This window comes from Oratosquilla oratoria, chromosome 38 (assembly GCF_046742065.1).
Source record: "Oratosquilla oratoria isolate Oo_2021 chromosome 38, ASM4674206v1, whole genome shotgun sequence".
NCBI classification, from domain to species: domain Eukaryota; kingdom Metazoa; phylum Arthropoda; class Malacostraca; order Stomatopoda; family Squillidae; genus Oratosquilla; species Oratosquilla oratoria.
Genome location: NC_134814.1, coordinates 21,261,079 through 21,285,437, shown reverse-complemented (window position 1 = coordinate 21,285,437; position 24,359 = coordinate 21,261,079). Strand labels below are relative to the sequence as shown.

Below are 24,359 nucleotides of genomic sequence, written 5' to 3'. Positions count from 1 at the left end.
GAACATTACCGACTCCCTCAAACTACTGTGAAGATAATTTTTCAACAACTGCTGAAGCATTAATATATCCGTGAATCTTAGCATACACCCAACAAACTCCTCTCAAAAATCTTCAACACTCACAGTATCGTCACTTGTTACAGAGGATCCAGATGATGATGGGGGTGTGGACTGTGGTTCCGAGGCCTCTGACGATAACGTGTCATCATCCATGGTCATGTGATGGTGATGGTGGTGGTGTGGGTGGTGATGGCTGTGATGGTGATGGGTGGACAGGTGGCTGCTGGTCTTAGTCCCTTTGCTACCTCCAACTTTATCTGGTTTACTGTGACTGTTGCTGGTCAAGTTGCTGAACTGAGGGCTTGATCCATGCTGCGAGAAAGTGGAAAAATAAAATTACTTCGTTGCAAGAAAACAGGTCTGTCAATTCAACACTGAAAGTTATTTATAAATGAGTATGCAGACATGTACATATCACAAACACAAAAGAGGTTGCCAACCCAACCATCACTTGTCACTACATCCCAGACCACAAAACCAAAGCACAGAAGGTTCTCTGCTTGTATGAAAAATTGGTAAATAGTTCAAGTAATGGACAACGATGACAATGACGACTACTATTACATATGTATACATTTTTTTTCTGGAAATTTTTTCTAGTAGAGAAGTACCTCATATTCTGGAATTTTCCAAGTTCCTGGGTGTTTTGAATGAACTGAAAACTAAGCCAAGGTAAAAATACCCAAAACAAGAAATTTTGGTATTTTTTTTCCTTATATGGGAGGTAAACAAATCAAAAGGCACAAACCCGCTTCCACCCATTTCACTCCTATCCACCCCCTTTCCTAATGTAGGCATGTATCAATGAACCATCACTCGTAATATGAAACACCTAGAATGTATGTGTAAACAAACAGTCAATGAAATTTGTTAAGCTACCTCCACTAGTTAATCTGAACATTGTTACTTTGCACAAAGGTCAGGAGAAGAGGCGGACCAAATCTGCTTAGCAGCAACCTTAGCAAAAGCATACATCTTTATATCAAGACCTCTTAAAACAGAAGTAGCTAAATCAAGAGGCAAGTACCCACTCCCATCCACCAGCCTTTCCTCCCTCTCATCTTGAAGTCACAGAAGAGCATACTCCTGTAAATTCCTTCTTCACAAAGTCCTCCATAGGGAGTTATTGTCCTAGCCTCCTCCGAGAGCAGAAGTTCATGACAGTTGACCAAATGACAGGAGGAAGTGGAGGAAAGGGAGGAAAAGGCAGCAAGGCTGAGGACAAGGAAGTACAGGAGGTTTGGGATGGGTGGAAGGAAAAGGAGCATGAAGTGCAGAAGAATGAGGACCATAACAATGAGGAACAGGAGGATGAGAAGGAACAGGAAGAGGAGGAGCAGAAGAAGCAAGAAATGGAGGAGGAAAAGGTGAGGAGGAGGAAGAGGAAAGGTGAAGGAAGATTACAGGTGGAGGAAGTGAAGAGGTAGTGAAGGAAGAGGAAGAGAGCAAGGAAAAGGAGGAGGAAGAGAAGAAGAGGTGAGGAGGAGGAGGGGTAGTAGAAGCTGGAGGAGGACACTGACCAACTGGAGGAAGAACAGAAGGATGAGCTGAAGGAGGCCAAGGATGAGGACAAGCAGCGGCAGCATCAAGATGGGGATGAGAGGAAGGGGAAGGGGGGGGGGCCAAGAATGAAAATAGAAGTTGCAAAGGATGATAATGATATGGTTTAATGTCACAAACTCCCACCTATTGGGAGACTAGGATGGTGCCCCTTACAGTGGACTTTGTAGCGTGAATTTAATGTACCCCCTTGGTACAACTCAACTCTGTGAGTGGCAGGGTTTGTACCGCCATGCCCTCGACCTTCGCCACAAGTAATGACACCCTAAACTGCTAGGCCAACAAACTTCCTTGTTCCAGAGGACAATGTGAAAAAAGTGGGCAAGGCTAATTTTAATCAAAATTCTTCATACATCCTTTCAAGACAAGTGAAGCTGGTTATTCCATTCCCCCAATCCTTTCATTTTTTGGGCTTTACAAACCCACTAGTATGGTTCAGTTGGCAACCTTAAGGAAGAAGGGAACCACCACAGACAAGAATATATAAATATTCGTAAATACTGTGCGTACTACGGGTCACAAAAGCAAATGTGCATGATACACATGAAACACTAACATCACAGAATGAAACAAACTGAAACGCTTATCCAAACTCAACAGATGATTACATGTTTACAGAAAGCAGCAAATCCTCCGAGCAAAACTATTTGTGTGACCCATAGTACACATTATTATCTATTCATTTTTATTTATTTATCTAATTATTATTATCACTATTATTATTACTAATTATTATTATTATTTATTTATTCTATTTACTTTTTTTTTAACAATTACATATCTCCTACCTGTGTAAAATCTAGGTGATTATGATGGTGGTGGAAGGTACCAGGTGGAGTAGGTGGAGCTTGTGGACGGGAACTTATGAGGTGTGGGATAAGTGGATGAGAAGGTGTAGATGAGGATGGATGTGGGAGAGGGAATGTTTTCCGTATCCACTGCCGATAGGTGATGACGTCGTCTGTGATTCTGACCACCCTCCCCAGTATGGAGTGAAGGTTTGGGTTGTTTAGGAGGGTATTCTGGGGGTTCACGGCCTGAAAAACAAAGATATAATCCATTAAGTAAAATGACATTTCATAAAAAAAAAATAAAAAAAAAATAAAATAAAATTATGAGACATTTGGCAAGACTTAGAAAAAAAAATCATTAACCTCAGAGAAAAACTTTCAATTATAAGTCATCTGGCTAGGTTTGTGTAAAATCTATCCAACACTACAGTCATTAATGAATAGTTTCAATATGAAGCCAAAGGTCATGAAGGCGGCAAAATATGTGAGAACATCATGTTAAAAACAAAAAACTGCAAATTTAACAAATACATTTCTCCTAAAATTACAGTATTCTTATTATATATATATATATATATATATATATATATATATATATATATATATATATATATACATACATGCATGTTCACCATAACACCACTCAGTTCAAGGGCAATGCAGTGAGGCACAGCTCTTCCACAGCCTGGCCCAACATCCAAGTAACCCCAAAAGCCATCACTTACCTCACAGTAAAAAAAAATAATTTTTCAAGTTGTCCCCTCTGACCTGACACCATCCCAGAAAAACGCACGATTTTACCACGAACAATGGGCTTGAGCCTTTCCATGTCCCTACTATATGTCCCCTAATACATACATATACCAAGGCTTTTTCCCCCATACAAGGGAGGTAGCCAAAAAGGAAAAGGCATAAAATCATTCCCACCCATTCCATCCCTAAATACACTCCACTCCCCTCCACCCTCCCTCTTATCTTAGCACCTCCTGGATGACGGGTCATCCCTGCACCTTGTCCACTGCCCTGGGTCAGAAGCAGTGTCGCAAGACACAGCACATTCACAGCAAGGCCGCTTCATTAAATCGGCGACCCCCCCCTCTCCGTCCCCCCATGCATAAAAGGAGAAGATGGGGAGAAATCCCTTTGGGCTGCGTCAAAATTTGCTCACACTTACTACCTCATCCCCCATCCCCCCGCCCATTCCACCTCATGCATCACAACATCATCCATATACAACCATTCTCCATTCACCCCTGTCTTCTGTCCTCTCCTGTCCTTCCTCAACAGACATTCCCCTCTTCCCCAAAGCCCCCTTCACCCCCATCCATCCATCTCATCCTAGGACGTCCCTTCATGTTCACTCCCTCCACATCTGCCTTCCATACCTCTTTTACTAGTCTTTCTTCACTCATTCTTTCCATGTGTCCAAACCATCCTAACACTCTTTCATCAACCCTTTCTCCTAACTCCAACACAACTACATTCACACTTGTCCCCTTTTCCCTTGTAAAGTGGAACTATACAGGCACTCCTCCAGTCCTCCGGGACTCTACCCTCTCTCCAACAAACATTAAATAACCTCACCAGCCAGTCCACCATCACTGTACCTCCTTTTTTTACACATTCTTAGCATCTATCCAGACCAGGTGCCTTACCTGTTTTCATCATCTTAACAACTGTCTTCACTTCATCCTTCCTTATTTCTCCTCCATTTTCCTCACTCATCATAGTCATTTTCTTAGCATTTCCCACTGTGGCTATCTTTCCCTCCCTATCCTCCTTCACATTTAGCAACTCCCTAAAATATTCTGCCCATCTTCCCCGTACTGCCTTCTCTTCCATTATCATCTCTCCATCTGTACCTTTCACCACTATGTATAGCTCTGATGAAGAGGACAACAGACCATGGTCGTAATATACAGACTACCATTAAACAGTATTTCTTTCTCAAACAGTGGACTTCAATGTTCATTTATCTATTCCTCTAACTTAAAGCAAACATAATTTATTTTATTCTAGTTAAATGGCTATCAGTGCAGACTGTGCTCCCTCAGAGCATACAAACTTCAAATTGAACAAGATTATCTAAACCCTAGCAATACAAGTTACTACATTGGGCATCATCTCCATCCTACAGAATACATGGGTTCAAGACACGGACAATGGAAATGCTCAACCTAACCCATGTTGCCTTTAAACATTTAATAATAATCAAGCATAAATGCAATTCATGGTCACTTTATGACCTACTGTTCTCAATACAATTTCAGTTTTAGTGAAGAAGCCCCATCCAGTTTCTTATATATCTGAAAATATAAATAAGTAGAAATGTTTATCTTACTCACCTGTGAGAGAACAATGTAAGCATATTCAAAGGCTTGCTTAACATGCATGACGCCATACGAAGATCTTCCGATGTCGTTTCCTGGGATAAGGGGGTCCTCTATACACAACACAGATGGGCGATGACCGTCAGCCATGTCACGCTGCACCTTCAAACAATACATCCAACTCAATCCAATTAATCCAATCCAGAAGGCATTTTCATATTTTGCAATCCAGGAATGGATCAGTTCAAACTTCAATGTCATGACTAATGCCATCAATTCAATGTTCAACACTGAACTGTTGATAACTTGGCATATTCCAAGTTTCAGTTATATGAATTCCCACATAGTTTGCATAACTTGGCACATTTTTGGAGAAAGAAAAAAAAAGAAAAAAAAGAGGATGGTAGGTAGCCAGTCAAGCCATGCACATATCTTCCACCCATCCATACCTAATTGTTTCCCCTTTAAAAAATGTTTTAGTCCCTTGTGAATGAAGGGCCATCCTTGTCCCTCATCCAATGCCTGGGTTAGAAGCAATACGGCACCTCCATGGCAGGGCCAGACAGCAGAAGCTGGTTTACCCTCACCATTTTATGTACCGGTAATCCTTCTCCTTTGTAAATAATGAAGACAAGGAGAAATCCCTTCATAATGCATCAGTTTATCATTTATTTATAATTACCCTCCACTTAAGAGGAGAATGTCTGTTGAGCAAGGGAAGGAGAGGGCAAGAGATAGGTGTAAGTGGAGGGTACATACATACATACAGGTATATGTATGCACCCTCCACTTACACCTATCTCTTGCCCTCTCCTTCCCTTGCTCAACAGATATTCTCCTCTTACTCAAGGCCCATTTCACCACATCTATCCATCACATTATTAGTCCTAAACCCCTTCTGCCACCAAGCTCATTCCATCCACTCTTGCACTTTACACTCTCCCTCCTGGTCTCCCCTCCCTCACTCACTGACCAGACTATCCAAACACCCTTCAACCCTATCTGTCAGCTCTCCCTCCAGCCCCACCCTCTGCCTCTTCTCCTCACTTCTTACTCCATCCATCCTGTGACTCCCAACTACACTTTTCAAACATAACTACTTTTCTCCTCACTGTCTTCCCCACATTCCAAGTCTCCGCCCCATACAGTGCTGTGGGCCCAACCACCCTCTCACACAGTCTTCCCTTTGCCTCCATTCCAAGACATCTCATGACACTTTTCATTCCCCCAGGAGATTTACTTACTTCCCTCAATCTACAGTTCACCTCCACCCCAACTCCTCCATTCCCTGCCACATGCAACCCCAAATACCTAAAAATATCAACTTTTTCTAACCTTTCTTTGACCTACCTCCAACCCAATGCCTCCATCATTCCTTGTACACTTTATCACCTTTCTTCAAAAATTACTTTCAACTTCCTTTTATCACATACATTCCCTCAAAATTAAAAAAAAAACTAAAAAATTTATAAATACAAAAACGTAATATTCATACACCCTACATTAATACATGAAAAAAGACCAATCACAGCTATGACTCTTGGGCAAAATACCATGTTTTTGTGCAATAAAAATATGAACAATGTACTCTATAATTCACCTCATTTTTGGAAATGTATGCCCCACCATCCTTGATGCGAATGCCGGTGATCAAGTAGTTGAAGTGTCTCCCATACAGCTCAAAGAACTCGATGAGTAATACTCCAAGATTTGCATTTGGTTGAGAGGCATCAAGACGTGGATGAAGCTGAAAATAAAGTTAAGAAATAAGGATGGAGTTTGCCATGAACATCACATACGAGGCATGATGGCAGGGTTGAAGTATACACACATGCACATATCAAAAGGATGTGAAGAAATAGTTTTCCATATAGATGCATGAATATGTGGAACAGCTTAGGTAATATAGCCCAAGCTCAAACAATATGCAAGTTCAAATCTAAACATGATAATTGGAAATCAAGGATATGAAGTTGAGCCTTAGTTTGGGTCTAGGTATGTCAGAAAATTAAAGAATAGAAGATGGGGACCAATAAGCATTGCTCCTTTCTTGTATACTACAATTAGGTAAATACATGCACAGGCCTAAACTTCAGCAAACTAATATGGGTATCCTTTAACATCAAAGACTGTACAAATTGTTCAGTTTGGGAAAAGTTCAACCAAAGACAAATAAAATATGAAATACTCTCACCTGCAAAAAACTGACAGTCATGAGGATAAGTGAATATGATGAGATGCCGCCTGTGAACACCTCATTGAGATCTCTCTGCAGAAGGAACTGTTTGAGCACCATGACCAGCTTTGGCAAGGCCGGGTACATGGCCTTGAAATCTTTGATGAGTCGAGCTGAGTTTACTCCACTGCTCATGTTGAAGGAAATGTCAACCTTGATATCTGTCTCACTGTCAGTCAATTTCACAATGGGAACCTGTGTCAAGATAATCAAAATGTTAATATAGGATAACCAAAATGAAAAAAATCCATTCACTTGCCTGAAAAGAAAACTGACTGTAAATATATCTATATCTATTCATAAAATAAAATTACAAATACGAAATATGTAATTTGTCTAAATATTCATATCAATCCAAGAACTCATTCGTCTGTTACCTCGGGTCTCTCTTGCAAGACAAACATGAATGACCCCAAAGTATCCAGCAAAGATCCACTGGTTGTTCCCCACAGATTTGCCTCAGAAATAATGTACAGTTGTCTACATTGTCTTCAACAAATAAAAAAACCACACAAGTGACAAAAGAGTTGGAGAAAACTTACAGAGTAAGGAAATGACCTACTACAAGGGAGGGCAATGCTGGGGATATAGTGGTAGTATTACTGGAAAGGTAGTGTGTACTCTCTCTCACTGCTAAGATAAGAGGGAGGCAAGGGTGGTGGATGGGAATGGAATGGGTGGGAGTAGGTATGTGCTTTTGACTTGGCTACCTCCCTCATAAGGGGGAAAAGAGCCTTTCATATATGGATAGATTACTAGGTGATGAAATGCAATCTTCATGATTTAAGCAGGAAGAACTGAAACACAATGTGGATTTTCTCTCCAATACCATACACCTCACTATGCAGATAACAGCCAATTGGATGGGAGGAGGATCTATATGGTATGAATGTTGGGAAATGCAAAGTTATGCTCCAGCATCCATGTGGCTAGGATCCTCCCTGTCTCCTGCCCACTGCCTGGGTCAGAAACAACAGAGTAAGACACAGCACATCCACAGTAGATAGGGGGGAAACAATTGGTTGACTGATGAGAGTGGGATAGATGGGGGTGGGTTCATGTCTTGGATGTTTACCTCCCTTATAAGGGGAAGAAGTCTGGTATACAGATAGGCAGTGGTGAGGAGCCCATACTGGGAGGTATGTACCTACAGCCAAAGCTGTCACCTTTGCCCCATTACATGCCTAGACTGTTGGGGCAGGTGTCACTGCTGGAAATCAGTAAGAAGTGTAGGTTTCAACCCACAACTAAGAGAAAGCGAGCCCATCACACTTCAGATTATTCCACCAGTGTACAATGTAGATACATCTGTGTGGCATGCAAATGTCAGGGTACATGGTATCTGAAACCCAATTCTTACAGGGGTGCCTACGTTCCACATGATGACCAAGCAAAAGTAGTTTGTATTCAGTTTCATTGCTGCTAACCAGATCCTTGGGAATAATATCATGCCCACAAAGATAGAATTGCAGAGGTGGTAAACTCTAGATGTAGGGTAGCACAAGGTGGGGGGTGAGGGAGTATGTGTGAAAAATAAATTGAAATGCAGAAATGTTTTTTTTTTTTGCCAATTCAATGAAGTGGCCTTGCTGTGGATGTGACACTGCTTCTCACCCAGGGCAGTGGGCGAGATGAAGGAATGACCCGTCATCCAGGAGGAGCCAAGATAAGATGGAGGGAGGAGAGGTGGATAGGAGTGGAGTGTGGAAATGGAATGGGTGAGAGTGGATTTTATGCCTTTGTTTTTTGGCTACCTCCCTTGTAAGGTGGATAAAGCCTTTGGTGTATGTATGTATGTATGTAGCACAAGGTAGTGGATAAGAGACTAGCATGGCCCTTCATCCACAAGGAGCTGAGATGTGAGGGAAACAAGGGTGGTGGTGGATGGGAGTGGAATGGGTGGGAGAGGAATGGGTGGGAGTGGGTGTGTGCTTTTTGACTTGGCTACCTACCTCCCTTATAAGGGGGAAAAAGCCCTTTGTATATCGACAGCACAAGAAGAATTTAATTTAAAAGGTCATCAGCATTCTTTGAGAAGAGAATACATACATATACCACAAGGCGCGCACATGCACGCACACACGCAGAGAGAGAGAGAGAGAGAGAGAGAGAGAGAGAGAGAGAGAGAGAGAGAGAGAGAGAGAGAGAGAGAGAGAGAGAGAGAGAGAGAGAGAGAGAGAGAGAGAGAGAGAGAGAGAGAGAGCGAGAGAGAGAGAGAGAGAGAGAGAGAGAGAGAGAGAGAGAGAGAGAGAGAGAGAGAGAGAGAGAGAGAGAGAGAGAGAGAGAGAGAGAGAGAGAGAGAGAGAGAGAGAGAGAGAGAGAGAGAGAGAGAGAGAGAGAGAGAGAGAGAGAGAGAGAGAGAGAGAGATAGAGAGAGAGAGAGAGAGAGAGAGAGAGAGAGAGAGAGAGAGAGAGAGAGAGAGAGAGAGAGAGAGAGAGAGAGAGAGAGAGAGAGAGAGAGAGAGAGAGAGAGAGAGAGACCCTACACAATTCCACACCCTTTTTAAAACCCATTCATTTTTCCTCCTGTCTTAGCTCTCTGTCAATGAAGGGTCATCCCAACCCCTGTCACACTTCTCAAGTCAGAGGTAATGCAGCAAGACACAGCACCTCCACTACAGGACCCGACAACCAATCCCTAACCAGGGATTTGTGCCATTCACAAGGGTGGCAAGAGATGCTTGTGACTGTTTGGCCTCCAATTCCTTCCATGCTCAGGGTTGGGGGGAGGGGGTCCTCCACGACATAGATGCCACCACATTGTATGCCTGACCCCCTGATATCCATCCCTCTGAATCCTCTCTCCCTTGGGAAGATGGAGTCCACTTGGCCAGAATGCCATGCGGCCACCATCCAGCCCTTCAAAGTTACCACAGGGAATGACTGCATCACAGATAACTGTCCAGAATGTAACACTTAACCCCATACTGTACAACACATTATGGAAAACTGCATTGTACACAATTACACTCACCAACAACACAACATATACTCTTTATGGGATTTGTGGGAAAAACCCCATTCCAGCTGTGGCGTTCCTCAGGGAGACAGAACTATTCAACCAGACAGTCTAGGGAATGACGACAACTTGCCCTAACCTCTCATTCACTTAAATATACAGAGCCGGCTGCTTCATTTTTTCTTCCATTTATAAACACTTTCCATTCACACTTATCTTTTGCCTTCTCCCTTCCTTGCTTGACATACATATCTCTTGCATCTATGTCCCCTTTATTATTCACACATACTCCCTCACCCCGCATCCCCACCCACTCCCATGCATCACAGCATTATCCATACACAACCATTCTCCATTCACCCCTATCTTCTGTCTTCTCCTTTCCTTCCTCAACAGACATTCCTCTTTCCCAATGCCCCTTTTACCCCATCCATCCATCTCGTCCTAGATCGACCCCTCATGTAAAACTCCTTTCACCTCTGCCTTCCATACCTCTTTTACTAGTCTTTCTTCACTCATTCTTTCCATGTGTCCAAACCATGCTAATACTCTTCATCAACCCTATTTCCCAACTCCCTTTCCACCCTCGTTCTCCTCCTCACCTCCTCATTTCTCACTCTATCCAGCCTAGTAACCCTTATCATACTTCTCAGGCACCTCATCTCAAACACATTCAAACTCCTTCTCTCTTCCTCTCTTATGTTCTATGTTTCTGCCTAATGTAATGCAACAAAACAGAACACTTCCATAGCAGGGCCTGACAGCCAGAACTGGGATGATTGAAGTGCAGTTTTTACCTTCTTATGGCACCATTTTCTTTTGTCAATAGGTTTACTTTGTATTACTTTTTGTAGGAAACCATACAGCTAAGTGTGGTTCTCAGAACTGGGCACATTACCACTGGGCAGATAGTGCATTACCATCAATGTGTTATCATCAATGTTACCAATTTTAATTTCCTTTAGAATTATTTTGATACATATACCAAAGGGTCTTTTCCCCCTTACAAGGGAGGTGGAAAAAGCCTTTGGCATATGTAATGGAGAATATCTACTTCTTACGAATATTCTCAATAAAATAATACCTAAACTACAACATTAATATTCCCTATTCTAAAACATAAAATAACCACAGCTGGGCACTTGCGTTACTGCGTTAATAATGCACTACTTGTCCAGTGGTTATGCATCCAGCTCTGGTGGTTCTTCTAAGTTGTTTGTACATGATAAAAAGTCTTTCTATTGTATGAATCTGGTACAAGTTACAGCTTTAAGAACCCAAATAATAACTGTTGTCTCAAGCTTCAGATCCCCCACAGTCACTCACAAAGGTCCTCAGGCTCCTCCTATATATCTCTGAGAAGAAACTTTGGACTGTTGTCTGTGTTGTGTCAGTATAGAGTTTCTACGTCACCAGTTTAGAGAAGTAGGAAAGAAGCAGTTACTGTCAGCTCTCCTTGTATGAAAAGATGCAGGAAATACAGTTGAAGTTGGGTCTAAAGACAAAGTGTCATCCCTGAGACTTGCTATAATCTAAAGACACAGCCAGGGTCCTCAACAGGGAATATTGATATTGCTATAAACTACAATTATACAGTCTAAAAATTAAATCTACAAAAAAAAAAAAAAAAAAATCACATTTTTATAAACATCACAGATATTAACTTTTTTTTTTAGTGAAATAACCTTGAGAAGTGGAGGGGGGTTGACATTCTGAGGCTGAAATAGCTACATGGGTAAATGGCTGAGAACCATTGGTTTCCTTGACTTAAAAAGTTATTTTGAGTTACATTTGTGATTTCTTCAAACATTTCTAATTACATAATGTGTTCCCATCCACTTTCCAAGTGACAGCTTTATACCAAGTACTTTTCCCAAACAAGTTTCACTTACATACCTTCTGACGGGTATGTTTCGTTAAGATAGCTACAGTTTAACAACAAGTACAAACTATACAATGAAAGACTGAATACATACAGATGCCCTGTCAAGGACTTTGAGGGAAGAAGTTTGTGCTATCTTGTTATCCAGCAAAGCCTTCTCCAGAGTTCTTAGTGGCAATGAATCCCACTTGCCAATCACTACCAGATCTATATCACTGAAAACAACAACTTGGTAAGAATCAAACATTTTACCAACATTCCAATATGGCAAAAATAGACATTAAGTTTCAAAAAGTAATAATGTATCAATAAAATGAACAAATAAAATACATACATATACCAATGTTTTTTCCCTTACAAAGGAGGTAGCCAAAATCAATAGGCATAATTCTATTCCCACCCATTTCATCCTCCACCCACTCCACTCCCATTCACCACTCCTCCCTCCCTCCCTCTTTTCTTGGCTCTTCTTGGATGACAGTTCATCCCTGCATTTTGCCCATTGCCCTGGGTCAGAAGCAATGCAGCAAGACACAGCACATCCACAGCAAGACTGCTTCATTTAATCAATGACTCCCCCTGTCCATTCCCTCATCCAGAAAAAAAGATGGAGAGAAATCCCCCCATCACCCACTCCCTTCCATGCATCACAACATCATCCATACACAACCATTCTCCACTCACCCCTATCTTCTGTTTTCTCCCTTCCTTCCTGAACAGACATCACCCTCTTTCTCATCACCCCTTTTACACCATCCATCTCATCCCCAGTCGCCCTCTCCTGTTTACTCCATTGACCTCTGCCTTCCACACTTCTTTTACTAATCTTTCTTCACTCATTCTTTCTTTAAATAAAATGATGGTAATATGGTTTTACGTCACAAATTCCTCCCTATCAAGAGGCTAGGACGGTGTCCCTTACAGAGGACTTTGTAGTATGGAATTTAATGTACCATGCCCTTGGTACAACTTTGTGAGTAGCAGGGTTCAAACTGCTATCCCCTTGACCTTTAGCGCAAGTAACGAAACCCCAACCTACTCAGCCAGCAAGATTCCTAAATAAAATAAACAAGATAAAATATACTTACAGCCATAAAGTATACTGAAAATTACAAACATGCCTGAATGACATTATAATTGCTAACCTTGTTGGCAAGTAAAGGCCAGTCCGGAAGCTGCCAAAGATTTCTACTCTTGCCTGCGGCCAAAGATCAACAATGACCTGTTCTATACGCTCCACCACCTGCTTCCGCATCATGTGCTCCTCCTCGCTAGGGCACATCCATTCGTAGAAGTCTTCCATCTCTTGATGGAGCCTGCAAAAATAAAATTGTTTTAGTTTAATGCAACATAACTTTACACCCCAGAGAGGCCTCTTTACGAAGGACTTTGAATCTTGGGAATTTAATATACTATGCTCTTACTACTTACTATGATTTTTACTTACCTACCTGCCACTATGTAGCCTCAAACCACTTCCACTCCTCACCTCTCACTCTGGTAGTGATGTTCTGAGGTGCTCAGTTAGCAAGTATACCACAAAAACACAAATCTTCTAGCTCAGTGGTTCTTAACCATTTAAGGATGCAACCCAAAATCCTGTCCCACATCAATCATGGCGACCCTTACCTCCATAAACACTTAAAAGGCAAGAGTTGATGTTGGTAGTTTTTTTTTCTTCGCCTCATTTATATTGTCTATGTCTCAATGTTTTGCTTAACCTTGGATGATAATGACTTAGGAATTCCACAATCAGGATTAATACTTTGATATTCTGAACAGGAATATTGGGAAAATATTAAGTCCACAAATCCTTGGTGACCCATTCAAATGGCTTGGTGACCCATCTTTGGGTCACAACCCAAGGGTTTAGCACCACTGCTCTAGCCACTACAACCTGCTTCATTTCCAGCCATGAATTAACTTTGCAGCTATGATCTTTTCTCATTTAAATAATGAATCTGACACAGGAGAACATCCTACAACATGATCAAAGTATGAATAGTAATTAACCACAGACACTAGGTGCCAAAATGATTAGGTCTTATGTCTAACATGGTTGTCTTTCTCACTTTCTGAACAAAACATTACTACAATTGGGAGTATTTTAAAATTAGTAATATAATTTTTGTATGTCTGGGAATGTAACCCTATTTTTCTTGTATGTTAATCATTACATGATCTATCAATTAATCTGTTGCCCCTGGTCTCTCTTACAGAAGACCCACAATGACATGATTAATCACCCTACAACAAGTATTCATTGAAGTAAACCTATTCATGTGATGGGGTATGTCCATTTGATGGTCCCAAGACATACCACCGGAACAAATAACCTTTCCATACCAAGAAGAAACGGTAGACAATCTTCATGAAAGGAAGGCAAGACAGACTGACAAAAGACAACTTGTTTCTATAACCAAGGAACTATACAATGGTGCCCCAATGGGTGCAATACTGCCCCCAACACTGTTTAATCTCTTCATGCACAATTTCATAAACCCAGAACATAAAATCAAAATTCATTTAGAGAACTATACAAATGTCAAACTACAGCCAAGAACACACTAATTTTGGAATTATGGCCAACATAGAATTGGGTAGCAGTATCCCTCGATAAAATCATTGATTATGCCACTCACCCCAAACAACCACAAATCCTCGGAGAATCAAATGGTCAGTGATGGAATACAGACCACTAAACAAACACCCTTAACCATCTTGTGACAATACACACAACATTAAATCCACTAAGAAAAACAAAGGGAGCAAGTAGAAAGATCAATATACTTGGAACAGTCACGTGCACAAGTTTTGCTCAAAAAAAGAAAAAAAAAAAACACAATATATGAACTATTCATACATTACATGCCTAACCATACTTCTACAATTTGACAACCAATATATATATATCACAATTAACAGCACAATCTGAAAAAATAAATCTGAATAAGCAAGTCTATATATTTCGACTGCTGACTGCAATCCTCTTCAGTAGTACAAAGTGGGAGGAGGATGCTATCTTTAAATAGCAACCTCCTTCCACTATATACTACTGAAGAGGATTGCAGATGTCAGTCGAAATATATAGACTCGCTTGTTCAACTCTTTCTTTTTTCCAACTGTGGTATCAGTTGTGATTTACAAATGTGTTACTACATTTCTGACCAGTGATAGATATAATAAATAAATAAATAAATAAATATTATATATATATATATATATATATATATATATATATATATATACACACCCACATTAAATGAGATGCTAATGGATGGAAGTAACGCAGTACTAGTGGGCGACTTTAATTGCAAAGAAATGTGTTGGGAAGAGATGACAGTGAAAGGTGGAGAAGATCAGTGGGGGAATGTATTACTCGACATGACCATGGAACATACAATGACACAATGGGTAAAGGAGTTTACTAGATTTAGAAATAATGAAGAACCATCAAGACTGGATCTAATATTTATGTCAGAACCCAAAATAGTAGACAAAATTGAATACAAGACATCAATTGGGAAGTGACCATATACTAGAGTTAGAATTAGAAGAGGAAATATAAAGAGAAATGAGGAACACATAAAGGGCACTGATGTATAGCAAAACAGACTGAGAAACTTGAGAATTTTTTTCTTGGAGTGAACTGGGAAAAATTCTACAAAGATGAAACGTAAGTAGAAGCAAAATGGATGATTCTGATAAATACTTATAAAGAATGGAAAAATATGTACCAAAGCAAAAACAAGAGAGGGCGTACATAAAATGCTGGTTTAACAGAAGGTGCAGTGAAGCAAAAGATAGAAGAGGCACAGCTTGGAAGAGATGGAGAAGAGACAGGAAACCTAGAAAGTGGCAATATGTTAACAAAAGAAATGAATATGTAAAAATACATAAGAAAAATGTAAATATGCAGAAGAAGATACAGGTAAACGTCGACTTACGATGGCATTAGGTTTCGATAGAGCCATCGTAAGACGATCTCATCGTAAGTCGATCCCCACTCTGTTCCGTGGTCACTGTACCTAGCCTACCTGTATATTAACCACCAGAGATACTGAATATAGCCTATTAAACATGTACAGTAGTTTATTTAATTATTTTTATCCTTTTTACCATATTCAAACACTATAATATGTATTTTCAGTACGGACCTTAAATCTCGCGGGCAGCAGCCAATGCCAGCCGTACGACGTGACGTAATAATACTCGCATCATAAAATATAGTCACCGCTTATATCGATCGTTCTCTCTTTCACCCGCGAATTTTGAAAACCACAGAGAATGAATCATTTGAGAGAATGTAAAAAACACAGGGGCGACTACAATAAATATAATCAAGACGCCGATATGGCAGCGTCGCGAATCCACTTGCTCCTCATGACGCCTACGTGTGCGGCACCGTATGGAAGGGGTTAAATTATCATATCGTCGTCGTCGTCGTCATCGTAAAGTCGAACAATCGTAAGTCGCGGCCATCGTAAGTCGACGTTTACCTGTACATGTAAAGATCAGCCAAAACTATTCTATAGATATGTAAATGGGAAACTGAAAAACAAGCAGGAAATAATGAAACTATGCCAAGGGAATACTGAATACATAGAAGATACAGAAATGGCGGAAGTTATGTGCAAACATTTTAAGTCCATTTTCGCTAGAGAAAAAGTAAAACCACAGGTTGAAGAGAAGTGAAATCCCCCCATGAAGGAAATGATAACACAAAGATATAATGGATCAAATAACAAACATTGATGTCAGAAATTCACACAGCCCAGATGGATATCAAAAGAATGTAAGGAAGAACTAGACAAAATATACAAAATGATATGTTCCTTGCTCAAAGAAGGAAAGATGCCACAAGACTGGAAAAATGCTGATATTGTACCAATCTATAAAGGAGGAAATAAGGAAGACCCAACAAATTACAGACCAGTTTTTCTTACAAGCACAGTAGCAAAAATCTGTGAGTTATAATAGATGGATAAAACATCTAAAGAAGAAGAATATACTAAATCTGACACAATCTGGATTCAGACAAGGAAGATCATGCACCACAAATCTGATCTGCTTTTACTCGAGGCTACCAGATATAATACAAGAAAGGGACATGAGCAACTGTGCTTTCCTAGATCTACAAAAAGCTTTTGATAAAGTCCCTCACAAAAAAACTATTAATAAAGATAGAAACCTTGGAATACAAGATAAACTACTGGTTGGAGTAGATGGAGGACTTTTTGTATGAAAGAAGAATGAGGGTAGTGGTCAGAGACAAGACTTCTATTTGGGAAGAGGTAATTAGTGAAGTACCACAAGAATCAGTGCTGGCTCCAATGATGTTAGCCATTTATGTGAATGACATGGATGAGGTAATGGAATGTTATATGAGCTTCTTTGCAGATGCTGCAAAACAGTTGAAGAAACAGACTGCAAATCATTACAGAGATCTAAACAGGGTTTGGGAATGGAGTCAGAGGTGGGAAGTGAAATTTGACACGGAAAAATGTAGCATTATGGAGTTTGGAAAAAGTAAAAAAAGGATATCTGGAAGATCAAAATTGGTGGAAAAAGAAGTTAAGAAAAAAGGATCTGAAAAAGACCTGGGAGTGATTATCACAAAAGATATGTCCCTAGACAAACATATAAACAAGATTGTCGGCGAAACCTACAACTTACTGAAAGCAATAAAAATGGCCTTTACAATACCTACTTGGACAAAATAGTAAGGAAAATACTAATCACAATGATAAGGCCTAAACTGGAGTATGCAGCAACACTGGTCACCCAATACAAAAAAGAATATAAAGAAAATTGAGAGAATCCAGAGAGCAGCTATGAGGATGGCCCTAAAACTCTCAAAATATTCATATGAAGAAGGACTGATAAAATTAGAGTTGCCGACTCTGAAACTGAGGAGAGAAAGAGGTGACTTGTTGACCATCTATAGAATTATGAAGGGCATGGAAGTTCTTGACAGAGAAGACTTGCTAAATTGGGATAGGAGAAACACAAGAGGACATGGAAAGAAGCTTAAAAAAGACAATTATAGAAGAGACCTGAAAAAGAACAGCTTCCCTCACAGTGGTAGATGTATGGAACACACTGGATGAAAAAACAGTGGGTGCAAAAGCAATACCAGAAATTAAGAGCAAATTGGGTATGGAGAGATACAAAGACGGGACACCACAAACTTAGCTCCCCTTTCCCGTAAGATACAACTAGGTAAATCCATAAGAATTTAAAAGCAAATTAAATATGGCGAGATACAGAGATGGGACACCATGAGCATAGCTCCCCTTCCCATAAGATACAGCTAAATACAACTAGGTAAATATATACATAAGTATGAATGTATATACTGCATGTATTAATGTAGCAATCCAAAACAAAGATTTAAAACTAACAATAGGCTGTACCAAAATCAAGCACAGGAATACAGAAGTGATGTATCAAATCAACAACCACTGGTCATCTATGGTACATGCTGAAACCAAGATTGTACCCATTGAAGATATTGCAGATTAAGAAACAGTACTACTTTATAAGGACAAAGGAAACAAGCCCAAATTTAAGACCACTATTAAATATCCTATGTAAAGTGTATACATGGCAATTACATATAAATGATAATTACAAAAACTGACCACAGTTGATGACTGAACATGATCCATGTAGTTTTTAAAAGAATAGAGTTGAATAAATATATAAAATAAAACAGTGTCCCTGTATTTTGTGGATTTACATGCATATAAAACTAAATGGGTAAACAGCATTGGGGCAGTTAACAATGTAGGGACTTCTTTTTTTTTTTTTTAGGCAGTGAAGAGCTTTAAAAAAGTGAAACTCTTAATGAATGAGCATTAAAATATGCAAAAAGTTTTGGGTAAATGTTGACTTTAGGCGGGGAGGTGCGACGTCACTTTGGCTATAATGAGAAAAATATGAATGCAGTTGGAGAAAGATGAACAATAAATAGCCTTGTGTATGCAAATGATAATGATCCGTTCTGTCAAAGGCGTGGTCACACTGTGCTGAATTGGGGAGTTGTGTAAAAGAATAAGGTTACAGTGGTATCCATGGGTTAAGGTCATAACAAGGACACCCAACTGAACAGGGAGAGAACAGATCTATATAAAACAATGCAACATTTAGGGATGAAAGTTCCTTCTGACAATGTTGGAATGCAAAAGGTTGAGGGTGATGAGTGGCCAATGACCTTGGTTCCTCACCACAGCCTCTCTGTATCGATGACCCAATTTGCAGTCTGTATCTTTCTTCCACTACTTAGTTTTCAAGACATTTTTGTTTTTCATATATTTATGTTTTTCTCTACTTTTGATATGTTGAAATGCAAAGAAAGTGATGTAAATGCTAAATTCACAAAATCATAGTGGCTGCTGGTATTTCATGAGTGAATACATGTCCAATCTTTGCATATGACAAGGTTTACAGCCCACTGATACACACACTGGCTAGTGTGGGTGAGGTGCTACAAATGTGTTTGGGTACAGAAAATTGTCAAGAAGTTACTGAATATTATTGTACATAACAAGAGGTCTTTTCATCTTTATAAGGAAGGTGGCAGAGTCCTTTCTTTTGCACTCTCTCTACCTTGCTCAACAGACATTATTGTATCTAATGTCCAGTTCACCCTCATCCACCCACCTTATTCATGGTTTTTCCTCGCTCCCTTCATCCAAAATATATTTTCCCAGGGGGTGGAGTGGACTATCACCCATAACTAAATTCCTATGGTACAAATTTTAACCAAATTCTCTATATACAGCCAATGTCATATAATGCCCTACGAGCTTGTTTTCAGACAATTTTGTTCACTTCAAATCTTTAATTTGCTACCCACCTTTGATGCAAAGCCATGCACACATTTTATAAATGGACAAATACTAATTTTGTAGAGACGTGTTGTGGTGCAGGTCATAGGTTGTTGATGTTTGAGCAGTATGCTGCCAGTATACAGTATATACTATACATATAAATGCATACATACATACATACATATTGAAGTACGTAGGACAGAATGAGTGGAAGGGTGGTGAGGTAAACACCAGGAACCGTTGGAGTTTTTATTTCTAACGTTTCATCCTGAAAGGACTTCCTCAGTGTACACAAACAAATAATTGACAGCTTATATACCCGCAGCTTATCCCATTCCTCCCCATTCGTCTTCGCTCCTCATGCACCCCCATTCGGCATCACGAAGAACCAAGCTGGCCGTTACTCTCGCCAACTTTACAAATCCATCACGGTGGTTGCCACATGGATATAAATTGATATAGGCTGCCTCAATTACTTTTCTTCTCTGCTTTGTTAGACCTTTATGCAGCACCTCTGTTCTTTCCCAATCTGGTAGGTGGCCAAAGTTGTCAAGGTGGACCACTAACGAATTTGAGTTCTGTGAGCTCTGATGTCGCTTTTGTGTTCATAGGTACGTTTCTTTATCCCTCTGCTGGTTTCTCCGAAATAACTAATGGGACAGCTTTTACATGGAATTTTGTAAATCAAGCTGTTCTCTACTGTATCGACTTTACTATTGTTCTTACACCACACAATCTCTCCTATCCTGGTACCAGTGCCGAACACAATTTTTAGCCCTGCTCGGGTGAACAACTGTTCCATTTCACTCGCGCATCTTGAGTTGGGGACAGACAAAAACCCACCACTATCACCCTCACTCTCTCCTCTTTTATCCCCTCTGCTTCTTTTACTTATTCTTAGGGCCTTCTCCCTCAATCTGTGTAAAAGACCTTCTGGATATCATAGTTTTTTGAAAATATAAAAAATGTGATTGATCTCTTCCTGGAGGAATTCCTCATTACATATTCGGAAAGCTCTCAGGAAGAAACCAATGACAATTCCACTTTTAATTCTGTCATTGTGGGCTGAATAAAAATGCACAATGTCATCCTTGTTGGTGCTTTTCCTATAAACTGAGAATGTGGTCTTATTCCCTTTTCTCCAAACCACCGTGTCCAGGAAGGCCAATCTATTATTTTCTTCATGCTCCATTGTGAACTGAATGTCCTGTTCTATCCCATTTAACCTATTCAATTTTTCGTTGAGATTGGCACTGGTACCAGGATAGGAGAGATTGTGAGGTGTAAGAACAATAGTAAAGTCGATACAGTAGAGAACAGCTTGATTTACAAAATTCCATATAAAAGCTGTCCCATTAGTTATTTCGGAGAAACCAGCAGAGGGATAAAGAAACGTACCTATGAACACAAAAGCGACATCAGAGCTCACAGAACATCAAATTCGTTAGTGGTCCATCTTGACAACTTTGGCCACCTACCAGATTGGGAAAGAAAAGAGGTGTTGCATAAAGGTCTAACAAAACAGAGAAGAAAAGTAATTGAGGCAGCCTATATCAATTTATATCCATGTGGCAACCACCGTGATGGATTTGTAAAGTTGGCGAGAGTAACGGCCAGCTTGGTTCTTCGTGATGCCGAATGGGGAGGCATGAGGAGCGAAGACGAATGGGGAGGAACGGAATAAGCTGTGGGTATATAAGCTGTCAATTATTTGTTTGTGTACACTCTGAGGAAATCCTTTCAGGACGAAACGTTAGAAATAAAAACTCCAACGGTTCCTGGTGTTTACCTCACCACCCTTCCACTTATACATACAGACACTCCTCAACTTACGTTTTAGTTACGTTCCGAACGGCCGCACGTAAGTTGAAAATGAACATAAGTTGTTACTGTACTATACATCCATAAATTCTATTACCGTATCTTACAAAACACCCCTAAATCATTAATTATACACATAACATTGTAAAATAATAACATTAATTTCAAATAAATTCAATTCAAGCAACATAAATTGAGATGGTGGAGGAGGAGGGGAGGAGGAGGAAGAGGAGGAGGCAAGGCACTTTCAGTCTGTCGTTTGTGCAATGTAAACAATGGACGCAGCGTCATGTGTAAGTATCGTTTGAACTATGGAGAGTGCGCTAAACTAAAAAAATTCACTCAAATTTTTTTTTTTACAGTCAGTTCAAACGTAAAATCGAAAAAACGTAAAACAAATGAATGTAAGTAGAGGAGCGTCTGTATATATATATATATATATATATATATATATACATATATATATATACATATATATATATATTAGATTGCACTAATGTCGTAACACATTGGTAAAATTTAAACTTAGAACCCACTGTCGGTGGAAAAAGATAAAAAGTGAGATGATTGTTCATGTATATTTCGACCACTCTCTGTGGTCCTCTTCAGCAGAATGATTACAAAGGTATAGTACAAGAATATATACATAGTAATGAGGTACATGAAGGGGGACATGGGAAGACACAGGTGAATATACCCTAGGTAGGGTGATCGTTGTTGGAACCAATAATGTTTGAACATATTCTATTAACTGCTAATGATGTAATACAGTCCGGAATCCAATGACCTTTTGAGATGTTGAAATTCGAGACATCTTTGATGAAAGAAGATTCTATTATTTTTCTCTTGAAGCTACAATTTGATTTAAAAATTATATCTGCGTTGTCCCAGTCTATGCGGTGGTCTTTGTTGGATGAGTGAAGAAACACTGCAGAGTTCTCGTATGCAGTGTTTCTTCACTCATCCAACAAAGACCACCGCATAGACTGGGACAAAGCAGATATAATTTTTAAATCAAATTGTAGCTTCAAGAGAAAAATAATAGAATCTTCTTTCATCAAAGATGTCTCGAATTTCAACATCTCAAAAGGTCATTGGATTCCGGACTGTATTACATCATTAGCAGTTAATAGAATATGTTCAAACATTATTGGTTCCAACAACGATCACCCTACCTAGGGTATATTCACCTGTGTCTTCCCATGTCCCCCTTCATGTACCTCATTACTATGTATATATTCTTGTACTATACCTTTGTAATCATTCTGCTGAAGAGGACCACAGAGAGTGGTCGAAATATACAGGAACAATCATCTCACTTTTTATCTTTTTCCACCGACAGTGGGTTCTAAGTTTAAATATATATATATATATATATATATATATATATATAATATATATATATATAATATATATATATGTATATATGTATTCTATTAAATAATACAGCCTACTCAGCATTGGATATCTTCTTCCTTAAACTTTCTATCCTTCTCACTATTTCCTTTTCTGTGGGAGGGGAGAACACAGCATCACCAAATGAAACCATAGTGAATTTGGAAATGAAAACAAATACACTACTTACAACGTTTTGCCTATGCTTTAGGTATCTTCTGGAAATTTTATCTAAAATATACAAATCATTACAAATCATAATCATATATACATTGTGCAAAATAAACTAGGAAAGGTACTTTGGTTTATTTTCTTCTTGGCGTTCCTTGGGATGCCCCAAACTGCTCCAGGTTTCCACACACATTTAATTGGATATTAATTGCTGGTAGGTAATTCTTTATAAATACGGCTTCCAAACATTTTAATATTCTCTTATTGGTGTTCTTTGCTAAAATCAAAGTATTATTGTTCAAAACTTCCAGCAATATGTTCATCTTATGTACTTTTGAAATGTGCGATTTTATTGCACCATTTTGCATACGAAATTTAAGCCTTTGAGACAAAGTTTGAGTTGTGTGTCCAATGTACTCGTCACTGCAAAGCGCACCATCTTTGTTGAAAGGGCATGAGTATTTGTACACAAGTACACAACGTAACTTTGTTTTGATATGTCTTTTCCTCCAGAATTTTTTTTTTTTTATAATCAGTGATGAAGTTCTGGGGTTGTGATAATATATAACCAATTGTAGGGAGTCCTCTTGCTTCTTGGGTTTACAGTTTTTATATAAAATATTTTTAAGGACATTTTCATCTGCTTTGTATACGGATGTAGGGAACAATACTTTGATTTTAGCAGAACACCAATAAGAGAAAATTAAAATGTTTAGAAGCCTTATTAATAAAGAATTACCTACCAGCAATTAGTATCCAATTAAATATGTGTGGAACCCTGGAGCTGTTTGGGACATCCCACGGAGTGCCAAGAAGAAATTAAAGCAAAGTACCTTTCCTAGTTTATTTTGTACAATGTATATATATTTTCATGATCTGTATATTTTAAATAAAATTACCAGAAGATGCCTACAGCATAGGCAAAATGTCATAAGTGATGTATTTGTTTTCATTTCCAAATTCACTATGGTTTCATTTGGTGATATTGTGTTCTCCCTTCCTCCCACAGAAAAGAAAACAGCGAGAAGGATAGAACGTTTAAGGAAGAAGATATCTAATGCCGAGTATGCTGTATTATTTAATAGAAAACGTATCCAACTAAACCTGCTCCCTAAATTCACTTACATAAACATTATATATATATATATATATATATATGTATATATATATATATATATATATATGTATATATTATATATATATATATATATATATATATATTATGTATATGTGTATGTGATTCACCATGGTCTTGGAGCACATGTTGGACTTACGACTGACAGTTAATACCTTCCCAGATGAGAGCCCCGAGCTCATAT

At 39.2% G+C, this 24,359-nt stretch overlaps 1 protein-coding gene across 2 annotated transcripts in view; it reads right to left on the bottom strand.

Annotated features, from left to right (window-relative positions):
- The window catches only part of LOC143020007 (uncharacterized), a 35,467-nt gene that overhangs the window by 2,882 nt on the left and 8,226 nt on the right, over positions 1-24,359 (bottom strand). The window contains exons 2-8 of one of the 2 annotated variants that reach the window (XM_076176102.1): positions 12,964-13,134; positions 11,913-12,033; positions 6,936-7,172; positions 6,342-6,488; positions 4,757-4,903; positions 2,409-2,657; positions 124-372 (exon numbers count right to left, since the gene is read on the bottom strand). In XM_076176102.1, the coding sequence (XP_076032217.1) occupies positions 124-372; positions 2,409-2,657; positions 4,757-4,903; positions 6,342-6,488; positions 6,936-7,172; positions 11,913-12,033; positions 12,964-13,134 (1,321 nt within the window). The remainder of the gene's footprint in view (positions 1-123; positions 373-2,408; positions 2,658-4,756; positions 4,904-6,341; positions 6,489-6,935; positions 7,173-11,912; positions 12,034-12,963; positions 13,135-24,359) is intronic. The other variant, XM_076176103.1, reaches the window with a different exon arrangement.